At 35.4% G+C, this 15,322-nt stretch overlaps 1 protein-coding gene across 1 annotated transcript in view; it reads right to left on the bottom strand.

Moving 5' to 3' along the window:
- Positions 1-15,322, bottom strand: part of Myo9a (myosin IXA) — a 254,323-nt gene that overhangs the window by 202,313 nt on the left and 36,688 nt on the right. The window contains exon 2 of the mRNA XM_026387807.2: positions 6,466-7,380. Within this exon, the coding sequence (XP_026243592.2) occupies positions 6,466-7,305 (840 nt within the window). The 5' untranslated portion in view covers positions 7,306-7,380. The remainder of the gene's footprint in view (positions 1-6,465; positions 7,381-15,322) is intronic.

A 15,322-nucleotide genomic window follows, 5' to 3' on the forward strand; every position in this document is an offset into this window, starting at 1 on the left:
CAACTCAGTGAGACACTATCTCTAAATAAAATACAAAATAGGACTGGAGATGTGGCTTAGTGGTTGAGTGCCCTGAGATCAACTCCCGGTATCCAAAAATCAAAAATCTACTATTCAATCTCCAGATGTTAAAATGGTTTCTGTTAGTCTTGTCATTGAATTCTAATTTCATTTGATTATGATCTCATATAGAACACAAGGAATTCTCTAAAATTTTTGTATTTGCTAAGATTTCCTTTGTGCCCTAAAATATGATCTATTTTAGAAAAATGTTCCATGTACTACTGAGAAAAAAAAAGTTGTTGATGAATGAAACATTCTATAGCTGTCTGTTAGGTACATTTGATTAATAGTATTCGTCAGTTCCTGAAGAGTCTTTACTTAGTTTATGTCTGGATGACCTCTATGTAATGATGAGAAAGGGGTGCTGAAATCACCCCGTATTATTGTATTTTGGTCTATTTTTTATATTGAGAAGGGTTTGTTTTTTTGTATGTAGGGAATAAATATTTACAATTACTGTATCTTGGGGAATAAATATTTACAATTACTGTCATGTCGTGGATGATTCTCTTAACCACTATGAAATGACCTTGTCTCTTCTGATTAATTTTGGCTAGAAGTCTACTATGTGTGATATGAGAATAGCTACTCCTCTCAGCTTTCACTTTCCATTTGCATACTAAATCGTTTCCCACCCTTTCATCTTCAGTCTGGGAATGTCTTTGCCTATAAGATTGAGTCTCTTCTAAATACCTAATGATTGGGTCTCCTTTTTTAATGCAATCTGCCAATCTGTGTCTTTTGATTGGAGAGTTTAGACTATTTACATCCAATGTTATTATAGAGAGATGATTTTTATGTCCTGCCATTTTATTTCTAATGCTTAATTCAGACTTGATTCCTCTGACTATTCTTATAGAGCACCTCACCCATATACCATTTTTCATTTTAATTTTTCATTTCTTCTACATGAAATATTTCATTATGTTTTATACTTCAGGTTTAGTGGCTATGAATTCTTTCAGTTTCTACTTATCAAAAAGGTTTTTATTTCACCTTTAATTATAAAGGATAGTTTTTCTGGATATAGCAATCTAGGTAGGCACCTGTTTTCTTCTGGCCTTTAGGGTCTAGGATGACAAATCCCTTGAAATACAAATTGGTTTACCTCTAAATGTGACCTGCTATTTTTCTCTTGCAGTTTTTAAAATTCTATCATTATTCTGTATATTAGGCATTTTCTTTATATGTGTCTGAGAGAGGATCTTTTTTGATCTTGTCTATTTGAGGTTATGCTGGCATCTTATAATTCGATGGCATCTTATTCCTAATATTTGGAAATTTTTGTTATTATTTCATTGAAAAGATTGTGCATTCCTTTAGTTTGTATTTTGGAGCTTTCTTCCACCCCAATGATCCTTTTTTTTTTTAAGCTGTCAATAGACCTTTATTTATTTATAAGCAATGCTGAGAATAGAACACAGTGCCTCATATTAGGCAAATGCTCTAGCACTGAATTACAACCCCTGCCCCACCCCAGTAATTCTTAAATTTGGCCTCTTAATATTATCTCAGATATCTTGAATATTCTGGTCATGGTCTCTTAACAACTTATATATTATCAACTTTATTTTCAAGATCATATACTTTTATCTTCAAGGTCTATGAAAATATCTTCTAAGGGGTCTAATATATTGGTGATACTTTTCACTGAATTTTTAATTTGATTTACTAAGTCACTTCCACAATATCCATTTGGTTCTTTTTCAGAATCCCTTTTATGAAATGATCTTTTACTTTCTGTATTTTCCAAGTTCACTACTTACATCTTCTTTTAGCTCACTGAACATCTTAATTTTCTAAATTATTTCTCCATCATTTTCTCTAATGTGGTGTCAATGGGATCAGTTGTTGAAGGGTTGTTGGCTATTCTGGGTGACTTGTCTCTTTGCTTTTTCATACTGCTTATATGTCTACCCATCCGTTGGGATGATTATTGTCTTTTTCTTTTGTACAAGGGACTATTTAGTGAGCTTCCATCTCTTAAGGGCCCCAGGCTGGGTGAATATCCAGGAACTGATAGTTTTACTTACTGTGTGTCCTCTGCTATTCCTACTACAAGGACTACTTTGAGAGAAGACATTAAACCCTATTTACTACAGACACTTCAGAGCAAAACTAAATACTAACCAACTTTAGAAAAAAACAAAATTGTTGACAATATTCTCCACAGTTTCACTGACCCAGGTATAAACTTGTAGTACTGTTCTGGAATAGGTTGGAAAATTAGTTACTAATAGGAGTAAAATGGCTATTATATACAGGAGCTAAAAAAGGAAGGAAAGAAAAATTGGGCTAAACAAGAAAAAAGTGAAAAAGTAATGAAAAGATAGAAAAGAACCATAAAAAAACTAAGGCAAAAAGAATAAGATGGGGCAGGGGGATTTAAGATAGTAGCAAGTAATGTAAGAGAAAAGAGGAGCTAAGAGGAACAAATGTAAACCTGAGCTAAAAAAAAACAAAAAGAATTATTCCACTAAATGCTTTAAAACACTAGAAGAAATACAATCAAATGGATTGAGGGCACAATATCAAATTTTAGGGTAACAACTCTTAAATCAAAATGAGTAATATATGTATGATCAAAGTTGACATTAGAACTGTTTACAATAAAACATGCCAAGGTGGAGAAAATTCTTATTGAGTCATCCTGGTTTGGACTTCATCAGTTTAGAAAATGCCCAACACTCTTCAGCTTTTGATTTTCCCCTAGAGGTTCTGGGGGCACAGGAGTAATATCCCTGGTTGCTGTGTACTTCCACCACCCAGCTCTCCATTCTTTTTTTTAATATTTATTTTTTAGTTGTAGGTAGACATACAATATCTTTTTGTTTTTTTAATGTGGTGCTGAGGATCAAACCCAGTGCCCCAAACGTGCTAGGCAAGCACTCTACCATTGAGCCACTAACTCCAGCCCCCAGTTCTCCTTTTATTAGCCCAGGGGCCTAAGGCTGGATGCTCAGAGGGTTGCTTTGCTGCATCTGCTGGATGTTTTTGTTGTATGCAACAGCACCCAGTACTTGGCTCAGGGCTGTTGCCCACCCGCTCACCTCCACACGCTCTCTTCAAAGTAGCATAGATCCTGGTGTCTGTCTGCAAGCACTGGACCAGTGGTTCTAGGCTCATGTGGCTGGTCTGCAGTGCAGAAGTGTTTCCCCTAAACCAGCAGATTGTGGACCAGTGTCCCTGCTCACCAATAATAGGCTCAGCTAGTCCAAGCTCCCCAGGTGATTAAAAATCACAGATGCCAACCCCCTCCACTGTCTAGAACAAAAACAACCTTTCCACCTGTGCATGAGCTCTCACTGCCCACAGCTGTGAATCATGGGCATACATCCTGGTTTCTGAATTCCTGTGGAAGATGTATGGAGGGCTGGGTCAGGTAAGTACTTCCTGGGAATGACCAGCTCTGGGGGCTGCTCCGCCCCACTTCCCTTGTCCTCAGTGAGGAGGAAGGTGTTTCGGCAACTTTGGGCAAGTAGGGATCCTTCAAGTTTCTTCCAGACAAATAATTGAGACATGCTTATGCAGAGGTACTCCCTCTATTTTTATCTGTTGCTATCTGAAGGTAGAGAGAAGCTCTTTTCATTTATTTTAGAGAGGCTGATCACCTGTGGACTCCACAAAATGGCTGCCATAGCAAGAATGGCTTTCAGTCCACAATTTAGATTAAACTGCCTGATCTCCTCACTGATTCAGCCTGTTTCTATCACATATCAATTTTTTCTGTTTTTCATTCCAACTGTTAAGAAAGTGATCTTGTGTGCTTTTCCTCTCCTTTTTTCTCCATTTCCTTCCCCCATCACACCACCCTATTCAGGTTCAAGATTAAGGAATTCTGTCCTTATTATTTTCCATTCTGATAATCTCTGTAACTCTTCAAGTTTCATACTGTCCAACATTGGGTCTTAGAGCATTTACTCTCTCACCCAGCTCTCTAGTCAACTGTTCCTTCACCATCTCCTTTCTGAGCTATTTAGGAATCCAGAGTCACTGCCTAGTTATACTCCACCATCTTTCTCTCTCCCTACTTGACATTTTCAAAGGTACCCAGGAGGCTGAGGTAGGAGGATAAAGTTCAAAGCCAGTTTCAGCAAAAGCAAGGTGCTAAGCAACTCAGTGAGACCCTGTCTCTAAATAAAATACAAAAAGGGCTGGGGATGTGGCTCAGTGGTCAAGTGCCCCCGAATTCAATTCCCAGGAAGATCCAATAAAAAAAAGAATTTATCATATTGTACACCTTAAGTATGTACAGTTTATTGTAGTTCAATTAGACCTCATGAAATCTCTTAAAAACACAACAAAGTCAAGCATGGTAGCACATGCCTATAATCCCAGCCACTAAGCAGGTAAAGTAGGAGGTGCTATTAATTAGAATATTAGATGTTCTCCAAAAGCTCATGTGAAAATCAATGCAAGAAAGCTTAGAGGTGAAATATTTGGGTTATGAGAGCCTTAACCTGGTCATTGTATTAATCCACTTGAATGGATTAACTGGGTGATAAATGTAGGCAGATAAGGTGTGGCTGGTAGAGGTGGGTCATTAGGGACATGCCTTTAGGGATATATATTTTGTCCCAGATCTACAGTGTGCCCCTCCCTCCCCCTTGTTTCCTGGTGCCACATCCTAAGCAGCTTTTCTCCACCACACACTCCAACCATGATGTTCTGCCTCACCTCCAGACCCAACGAGTGGAATTGGTCATCTATGAACTGAGACCTCTGAAACATGAGTACCAAATAAACTTTTCATACTTTTAAAATTATTCTTTCCCAGTCTTTTCGTCACAGTGACAAAAAAGCTAACAGGAGGATTTCAAGTTTAAGGCCAGCTTGGACAACTTAGCAAAACCCTGTCTCAATTAAAATTAAAAACAGCTGGGGACGTAGCTCAGTGGGGTAAAGCAGTGCCTAGCATGTTAGCATGTGTGAGGCACTAGGTTCAATCCTGAGTTCCATAATATACATACACATATACACACATACATACACACACACACACACAAACACACACACACACACACACACACACAGAGAGACAGTAATATGACCTCTTCCTTTCAGGTTTAAAAGAAAATTTGTATTCTCTTTTTCTTTTTTAATTGATAAGTAAAAGTTATGGTATACAACATGATGTTTTCATTTATCTACATATCACGGAATAGGCAAACTGAGCAATTTACATATTTATTAACTCATATTTATTATAAGAACATGTAAATTATTGTCTAAGAAATTCTCAAGTACACATTATTATTAATTGGAATCACAATGTTGTAAAATAGATCTCTTAAACTTTTTTTTTTCCAGTTTTGGGTGGACACAACATCTTTATTTTATTTTATGTGGTGCTGAGGATCGAACCCAGCACCCCACGCATGCCAGGCAAGCGCGTTACCGCTTGAGCCACATCTCTAGCCCAATCTCTTAAACTTTTTCATCTTGTGTAACTGAGGTTTCATGCTCTTTGATCAATATCTCTTCAATCCCTAGTTGTTGTTTTTGTTTGTTTGTTTTTAGTTGTAGAACACTATACCTTTATTCCATTCATTTATTTTTATGTGGTACTGAGGATCGAACTCGGGGCCCTGCACATGCTAGCCGAGCGCTCTACTGTTGAGCCACAATCCCAGCCCCTCAACCCCTAGTTCTTAATAACCATTATTTTATTGTTTTTATGCATTTGACTTTTTTGGATTATATATATAAGTGAGATCAATGCATTATCTTTCTGTTATTCTCTTTCAACATGATAGTAATACTTCCACGGCATCCCACACAACAATATCTCTACGGGGGGGGGGGGGGGGGGGGGTGAGGGTTACCAAGAATTGAACTTAGGGGTACTTTACCACTGAGCTACATCTTCAGCCCTTTCTAAATTTTTATTTTGAGATAGGGTCTCACTCAATTCCTTACAGCTTCACTGAGTTACTGAGACTAGCCTCAAACTTGCAATTGAGTTAAGTTGCTGGGATCAGAGGTATGTGCCATTAACCCTGGCTAGTCTATATTCTTAACTCATTAAGAATTTCAATGCCAGGCACTCATTAAGATTACAGAGAGACAAATACACTGGCAAGAATGTATTCCCCAAACACCTACTTCCATACCTAATTACAGGAGTCCTGCTCTGCTTTCTACCTTTCTAAGGAAAAGGATATCATTCCAGTCATCTCTATCTTTGCATGACTTACCAAAGGATACACTTCAAAAAATTTTTTTTATTGCTCTCACACCCTTCAATCTTCCACATTACCTTTCTGCTTTGCCATCTTCCTGTTTCCCTTGATAACAGTGATGTTTGTGATTCTATATTTCATTTTATTTCATTTTCTCACATCTAACAGGTATTTTCTAAAGATATATTTGAGGATAAGAAAACTATTTCTATACACTTACCTCAAGTACTGGTCCAGCTCCAAGAATAATCTGTTCTACTCCACTGGCAAATCCTTTCTGACTGAGTGCAGTAAGGTGGTGAATAAGAAAGTTTGTGCTTTGAGTCTTCCCAGAACCACTCTCTCCTGAAATCACAATGCACTGATTCTTTTTACGCTGAAGCATAGCATGATAAGCTACATCAGCCACTGCATATATGTGGGGCTCAAGTTTTCCCAATTGGTGGTTATCATACATTTTGACGTATTTGGGGTTATAAATAGGAAGAAATTTGAATGGGTTAATAACTATTAGAATACTGCCAACGTAGGTATAAATTTTTTCATGCTTAAAGCGATTTCGTAGGTTTTCTAAAAGAGTTTTCTCATTCAAGTCAGGTAAGCTACATAAATCATCAAAGTCTTTCTGTTGAGGCTGTGGAAGAAAACCTCGTTCCATCATCCTGCGTCGTTCTTCCGTTACCCGTAGCCATGACTGAAGGCTACCATAATGGATTGATCCATCAAGGTTTTTTTCCCGCAGAAGAAAGCGGTAGTCCTCTCCACTTAAGCGATTTTCCAGAGCCATTCGTGGCCACAACATCATTCGCTGAACTGGACAGTCTGTTGGATTGAGTATCCATTCTTCTCCACCAAATTCCTTTACCTCTGCTAAAACATAACATTTTGTTTTGTCTAGATGAAGTTTGTTTATAAGAGTGTCAATCACCTCAGCAGCTGTGGTGTTTTTCCTGGCAGGAACTGGACAGTAGATTGTCCCTTCTGAAATTGTCCCAGGATATATACGTAATGTATGTTCATTATCCTCAAAGCGTCGTCTTCCTCCATCACTTATATTCATATTGGATCCTGTCCCATCAGCATAAATAGTATGTGTTGTTCAAGATCATGCAAATCATTTTCTTGGTAAAAAAAACTGTAATATAAAAGACGTGAAACATTTACAAGTCATATTAAACATTGCTGTCTGACGCTCAAAAAAGAAAGACTTAACAAACACATTCATTACATACATCTTTTAGAACACAAAATTCTAACTCTCAGTACAGGAACAAGTACTGCAAATAGTCTCATTGAGACTACATCCTATTGTCCAAATAAAGAGTATTTTCTAAAACAGTAACTGGCAAAAAATATATACATACATTTCAATGTTTTGTTTTATCAACAATTCAGAATTTAAAAAGTACAATATCCCCTGATATTTCAAATGATTCTAAGTTACTTGGAATTAAAACCAAGTTTGTTCTTTATTCACTAAGGACTGGACTAAAGGACAGAATAATTACACAAAGCTAGTCACCTTGCACCCAAATTTCTTAAAGATGATGCAAAATCAAGAAAGAATGCTTTCAGTGGTGCAAAAACTTTGTGAAATACATTAATTACAGAAAGATCAGAAAATAGCATTATAATCAAGAAAGCAATGAGAGAAACCTGTTATGTAAATAGACATAGTTTCAAAGAACTCTGGGTTTTGACTCTCCTCTTTGCCCAAGATGGGAGAACAGACAAGTTTGACCAGAGTAAGAAAAAGATTCTGCTGGACTTACTGAGCCAAATTGAAAATATTATATAAGTAGGCACCATTATAAATTTATTCAACCTCCTTTTGTCTTTTGATGTTAATATTCTACCTTTCCACCTAACCTCATTCCATTCCACATACCCTATCAATCTTCTCATATTCCCCAAACACTACTCTTTTACTCCTCACTCAGAAAATAATTACCTACAAATGGTTTCTCAACCTCAATTTATTCTTATTTTCATTTCATCTCTATTCTTCAGTTCCTGTGTAGAGAAAAATTGTTCCACATCCTTTTGAGAACAAAACCTATTTCTTATTATCTCCATTAGTACTATGTCCTACCAAAAAACAATTATCATTTGTCATCAACCCTCCTCTTTTTAGTTATTTCATCCTTTAACATATAATGTGCTATTTTTAAAAACAATAAAAATATTCAGTTATTTCAATATCATACTACCAAATATTTGTCAAAATCCTCTAATCAAGAAACTTTGTTATCTTTTTCCTAGATGATATTTCAAATATACAGATTATGGAACATATAAAAAGCAACCATATATCTACTGCTCAAATTCAGCAAGTTTGAAAACTGCTATGCTCACTCAAGACCATTTTTATAAACACATGTATTAAAAACAGTTAAAGCTCCCTCATTTGCTCTATAACCCAGAAGTTATTATTCCATGTTTTTGTATTTATATATAATACTGTTTTGTTTTTAATCTCTAAGAAATATTATCACACTATAGTCTACTTTTCACTTTAGTTTAATATCATTTTTCCTATTAACAGATGTAAAGTTCAATAATGGCTAAATAACATCCCATTTCATGATTCTACCACAGTTAATCAATTCACTCACTGCCCTCCTAGTGAATATTACGATGGTTCCAACATTACACTATGAAAACAATGCTGCAATTCTCACACGTGTCTCCTCATGTGTATTTGCTAGATTTTTCTCTTTATAATTAAGAGTAAAATTACTGCATTTGGAGTATCTTGACTTTGCCAGATATTAACAAAATGCTTTCCAAATGGTTACTCTAATGTCCATTTCAAACAAATGTAGCAGAGTTCAGACTTTTCTGTTTCCTTACTAAAAGTCAGTATTGTCAGAATATTGAGTTTCTGCCAATCTAAAGTACAAAAAGATTATTCTTTAATTTGCATCTCCTTGGGCTGGAGATGTGGCTCAGCAGTAGCGCGCTCGCCTGGCATGCGTGCGGCCCGGATTCGATCCTCAGCACCACATACCAACAAAGATGTTGTGTCCGCCGAGAACTAAAAAATAAATATTAAAATTCTCTCTCTCTCTCTCTCTCCTCTCTCTTTAAAAAAAAAAAAAATTGCATCTCCTTGATTATCAGTGAAGATTGGCAACTCTAACCATCTCATTTGCCATTTGGGCTAAGTTGCTCATTCATTTTGATCTCCTTTTTTAATAAGGTGTCTTCTCCTTAACAGTTTAAATGAGTTTTTCATATATTAATTTTTTTGGTATTTTAATCAGCTTTCAGTTGATTGTGTGGCAAAATCTCCTATCAACCAGGGACTTACCTCTTTTATTTACAACACATTTTGTTATAGAGAAGTTTTTACTTTTTTGAATATTTTTTATTTTGTTTATTTTTTAGTTGTTATTTATTTTTATGTGGGGCTAAGGATCGAACCCAGGGCCTCACACATGTGAGGTGAGCGCTCTACCACTGAGCCACAATCCCAGCCCCTAGAAGTTTTTACTTTTAAAGAGAAAATTTATTGATTCCTTATAGCTTGTCCTTTTTGTATCTTTTCTCTCTCCACCCATCGGCCCCAGCCTTGTGGTGCTGGAAATTAAATCTAAGGCCTTGCTCAGGGTAGGCAAACAGAATATCGTTTAGTTACACCCACAATTTTTTTTTTAACAAAAGTTTATTCTTAAATTTACAACAGACTCCACACAACACTTCATTGTAGCTATAGGTGGCAAAAGATATTACAGTGGGGGTACTGGTGTTTCATAGGAATGGAATTAATGGTCACCATCATTTCAGGCACAAGAAACGAGTTACTTTTTGCCAGATTTCTTAATTCCACCTGTGGCCAAGGGGCCCTTCCCAGTGGCCTTCACTTTTAGCTCCTCAAGTTTCTTCTGCTCCTGTTTTTGTTTCTGTTTAAAAGCCTTTTCTTCCTCATCCATCTCCTTGGACTGCTTCTTAGGCTGTTTCAGAGGCTTCTTCTTTCTTGCTACCTTCACAGCTGGACATGGTGCCTGCCACCCCCACCTCAGACCTTGATCCCAAACCGGAAACACCCACAATTTTTTGAGACAGGAGTCTAAAAGGCCCAAGGTGGCCTCATCCTCAAAGTTGTTTCATCAACCTCCCAAATAGATGAGATTACAAATGCAACTCTGCATCCAGGTTGTTTTTTAGTAAACAACGGGAAAAAACGGTTGTATTTCATTCTTAATGCATGCTTGTTTTCACTAGTCATTTTACTTCACATAAATCTTTACAATTCTTCCCTTACAGTTTTTATTACTGTCATCCTCACTTTACAAATGATAGAACAAATGCAGAAAGATTGTATAACTTGCCCAAAATCATAACTAGAATATGATAAAGATTTAAAAGCAGGCAGTCTGGCTCTAAAGTTTATTATCTCCTGGTAGTTTTTCTTTAAATACTTCTTTATGCTGAGGACATAAAGTTATCCTATATTTTCTTACAAAAGGCCTAGGTTTTCTTTTTTTTTGTTTTTTTGTTGTTGTTTTGTTTTGTTTTTAGGTCTTTAATTCACATAATCTATTTTCAGGCTATTGTAAGACAGGGCTCTTAATTATTTCACTCCAACTCAAATTAACAATTAACCAGCACCTAATAGTCAACTCTCTGTGCACTGATATATAATGCCACCTTTGCCACCTTTGCCATATACCTAACAATGTGTTCTGGGTTTTATATTCTGTTCCACAGCTGTATTTGTCTATCCCTGAGCCCATCTTAATTATCACAATTCTATAATAAATTCTCATATATGAAGAACATATCTCCAAAATTTGGTTTTTCACTTTGGCTATTTACCATAATAATTTCAACATAAGTATGTTTACTACCATGAAAAATATATTTTGACATTTTGAAATTGCATTTTTATAGATTAATATTGGAAAGAACATTATTGACTTTTCCCACTCATGAACACTATGTTGTTGGTGTTCTCCAGCTGCTTTAACTGCAGATTTCTTTCACTTCTAAAATTTGTCATTTTCATATCCACCTGATCTTTTCTCTACCTACTTAAATTTCACAACTGTTTTAATATAAGGGCTATTACTCTCACTCATTTTTTAAAATTCTAAATATAAAACTTAATATTTTTAGGACTAACATTTTAATATCATCCAGACTGAATTTCTCTTCTGATTGCTGATTTTTGTGTATCTTTGTTAGCACTACAGATGGTCTCTTATGTTTGAGAATTTATATTTGGAGGTATACTTCAGATGAAACTTTCATTTTTCATACAAACACTGAGAATCCACTTACTATTTTGTTTCAAACAATGACACTACCATAATTGAACCTTTAAAAAGTAACTTTTTTTTTTTTTTTTGAGACAGGGTCTCACTATGTTGTCCAGGGGACTGTGAACCCATAATCCTCCTGTCTCAGCCTCCCAAGCAGATGAGATTACAGGCAGGTGCCATTGCATCTAGCTTAAAATTAATGATTTTTAATATTAACCAATATTAAATGTTCCCCAATTATCCCCCAAAAATATTTTTAAAAGTTATTTAAGTAGAATCAGGAGTCTGCTCTGCTATGTTTTTGTTCTCCTGAATCCCTAAGAATAAGGCTTCACGGAAGCAAAGTACTCCTTACAGCAGGAAGGCTGGACTCCATTACTTCAGGAAATGCACTAAATGACTACAATCTGATTCTTAAGGTTATATAATATGACAACCCTAAAACTAAACTCAGAACACCTTCTTTCTCAAAAGAGGAGCGCTATCCTAAGCTGTGTGTAAACCCACTTCAATTACATCTCCCCATTACCTCTAAGAAGCTAAAACCTCTTCAGCTGCTTTAACTGCAGGTTTCCAGCAACAGCCACAGCACAGTCTTCTATTCCCACTTATGTCAATATGATTTTCTTTTGTTATTGTATTAAGTCATGGCTTTGTGTTTGAATTTGCCTAAGTCAGTCTTTGCTAAGCTGATTGAAAAAAATCTATATTTGTAATTTCCAAACTTAAGCATTTATTAGCATCATCTGGGGAACTTTTTTAAAAATATACATTTCCAAGGGAAATCTAGGCAACTCTGTTATTCATAGTCCAGAGAACAGAACATGGGAATGACTATATTTCCAAGTATTTAAGAACCCACACTCTGCTCTCCTTCTCAATACTCTTTGAAATAGTCACCAATTATCAAAGAGATGCTAAATTCAGAGGCCTTTTATTCATCTTCACACAACATAGCATATGTCTAAAGGCAGTCAACTTCTGGTTCTTGAACTGCTCTCACATGAAGATTATTTTTCATGTAATCTTCCTAATTGGCTTTCTCTGATTTACTTTTTTAACTCTTTATCCACTACTCATTTTGAAAGTTAAAATACTCTCCAAGAGTCTAGCTGACATTTTTCTACCTAGATGACTTTATCTATTCTTCCTTCTGTAATTCATTCCTTTACCTATTATCTATGGATGATTTTGCATTTACAATGGCAAAATTGGGTAGTTAGGAGAGAAACCATATGGTCTACAAAGCTAAAAATTTTACTATATGGCTCTTGACAGAAAAAATTTGCCAGACCCTCTGCTAGGATAGCCACTTAACTATAATAATAATAATAATAATAATAATAATAATAATAATTTACAATAGAGTGAAAACAATTAAGTAAAAATAATTCAAAAGAAAGCAAGAAAGGGGGTAAGAACAGATGAAACAATATAAAACAAATATTTTTAATAACTAAATGTATCCATAATTATATTAAATGCAAATGTTCCTGTTAAAAGACAAAGATTATCAGACCAAATTTTTGAAATCCAGCTATGCCACTGCCAATAGACACACATATATAGCACAAGACAGAAAAATCTAGATGAGGAAATATACCATGTAAAAACTAGCCAAAAGAAAGTTGGTATAATTGAAATATCAATCAAAATAGGAAAAAAAAAAAAAAGTTGAGCTGACTATCCCAGAAATCCCTTTTGGCCCTTATATACCATTATTCAAGGTTCAGGCCTGAGACAAAGGTCTCCAGATACCACTGTGGCCTTGGAATGAGGTAGGAAACAGAGAAAAATTTTAATAAAAGTTAAGGCAGAAGAGATAAAGTGGCAAATAAGCAAGTGCTGACCAAATCTGCTATCCAGAAAAGGAGGAGAAGCAGTTTTAGTGAAATATATATTAGTAAGGCTTAGGAACAAAATGAATGATCACACACAGGAACAAGTAGAGAAGCAAAAATTGAAAACTGAAGAAAAAGGTCTAACTGATGAGTCAATGTTCTCTGGTAACTAAGATTTAGATCAAGGGGCTAGGTTGTAACTCAGCAGTGGAGCGCTTGGCTAGCAAATGTAAGGCCCTGGGTTCAATCCTCAGCACCACACAAAAATTAATAAACAAAGTTATTGTGTACAACTAAAAATAATATTTTTTTAAAAATTAGATCAAAGGTTGATACATGCTTCTCAGAAAAAAAGACTATTTCTTTTACTGAAAGAATAAAAAAGAAACAAAATGAGAGGAGAAACAGATTTTGACATGTGACAAGAGTGCCTATCAGTTGATCTTCATTACTGATAAGATACAGGGGCCCAAGTTTTACTAACAGTAAATGAATGCCAGGTAAAAACTAGATTGGTAATGAATGAGGATACATTTCATAGGTTTCAACTGAAGAAAAGTGATGGTAGAAATTAATTATCATATGACACAACAGCATAGGTATATCAGGTTAGCCTGCCCAGTAAGTAACCTTCTAGTAAAAGTACTATTTTCCTTCAAAAAACTATCTCTCCTTCCTAGTCAAATGACATAGTTTAAAGACTTTCAACAGTTTGAATGGACAGATCTCATCCTCCAGATAGGGGAAATTAGCTGTGACCCAGGCTGGGCCAATCACTTTATTTTGTTTTGCCCAGCCACAGTGGGTAGTCAATAAAATTCTGTACTAGAACTTCTCCTGCAACTATTGGGAAAGCAGCATTTTTCCACTAGGGCTAGTAAGCTAGAGAGATAAGGCTAGAGATGATGTCTTCCATCTATCCTCAATGCATAGAAGCTTCTCTATAATAAAAGAAAATGAAAGTAAGACAAAGAATATATTTGGGCCAATGAATTCAGTAGTAGTTTAAATAAATTCAACCAGTAAACTTCCTTAGTAAGTATGCCAATTAATTCCTTTCTATTTCCTGAGCCAATGTGAGACAGATTTCTCTATAATCAAAAGAGAACCTACTGTAACAGGTAGCATTTCATGTAATACACTTTGAGAATATAAGTATCCTGTTATCCAAATTCCTGATGTCCAAAAAAATCTCACAATTTTAAACTCAAGAACCAAATATACTTGAGTAAAATTCTGAATATTTCCTTTACTATCTTGCTATTTTCTATTCAAACTTAGGGAGTCAAATAGATTCAAGCAAGGCAGTAACCCCTCACATTGCAATTCATCACCCAAGCTGAAGAATTAAGCAGATTTGGATAATGAGATTTTTACGACCAGGATCTTATGTCAAAAAACACAGAAAATTTACTGTTTTCACCAAAAATAAGTTTGACATACATTGCCATTTAAGTTGAACACTGATTTTCCTAGGAGGGAATAAATTATTACATTCCAAATCCAAAAATTTAGGCCTGAATGATTTATAACTTATGATAAATTAATATGGCATTTCAAGTCAACAGGAAAAAATATTAAAACGATGTGGGATAACTGAAAAAAGCAATACACATAAGAAATTAAGCCCACTACTAACACTTATATAGCAATCACATTTTACTATTTTTTTTATAAAGAAAACTATTAAATATTCTTTTCATTCCCTCTCCCAATGAAGTAACTTCAAAAGTATATGTTAACAGAGGGGAACAATGTGGTGAGATAGTTGCTGTGGTCAGTAGGATGTGGTTCAGAGTAAGCCAGTTTATGATGTTATTCACTGGACTGAGTAAGGATGGACTAATTATAGAGGAAAACTGTGGTGAAAAATGAGAACAGTGAATACAAAGTTTCCTTTAAATTAGAAGTTCAGTTTAAAAGACAAAAATGAAGTAACTAAAGTTTCTAATGGAGTGATTCTGTTAGT

This window comes from Urocitellus parryii, chromosome 6, assembly GCF_045843805.1.
Source record: "Urocitellus parryii isolate mUroPar1 chromosome 6, mUroPar1.hap1, whole genome shotgun sequence".
NCBI lineage: Eukaryota > Metazoa > Chordata > Mammalia > Rodentia > Sciuridae > Urocitellus > Urocitellus parryii.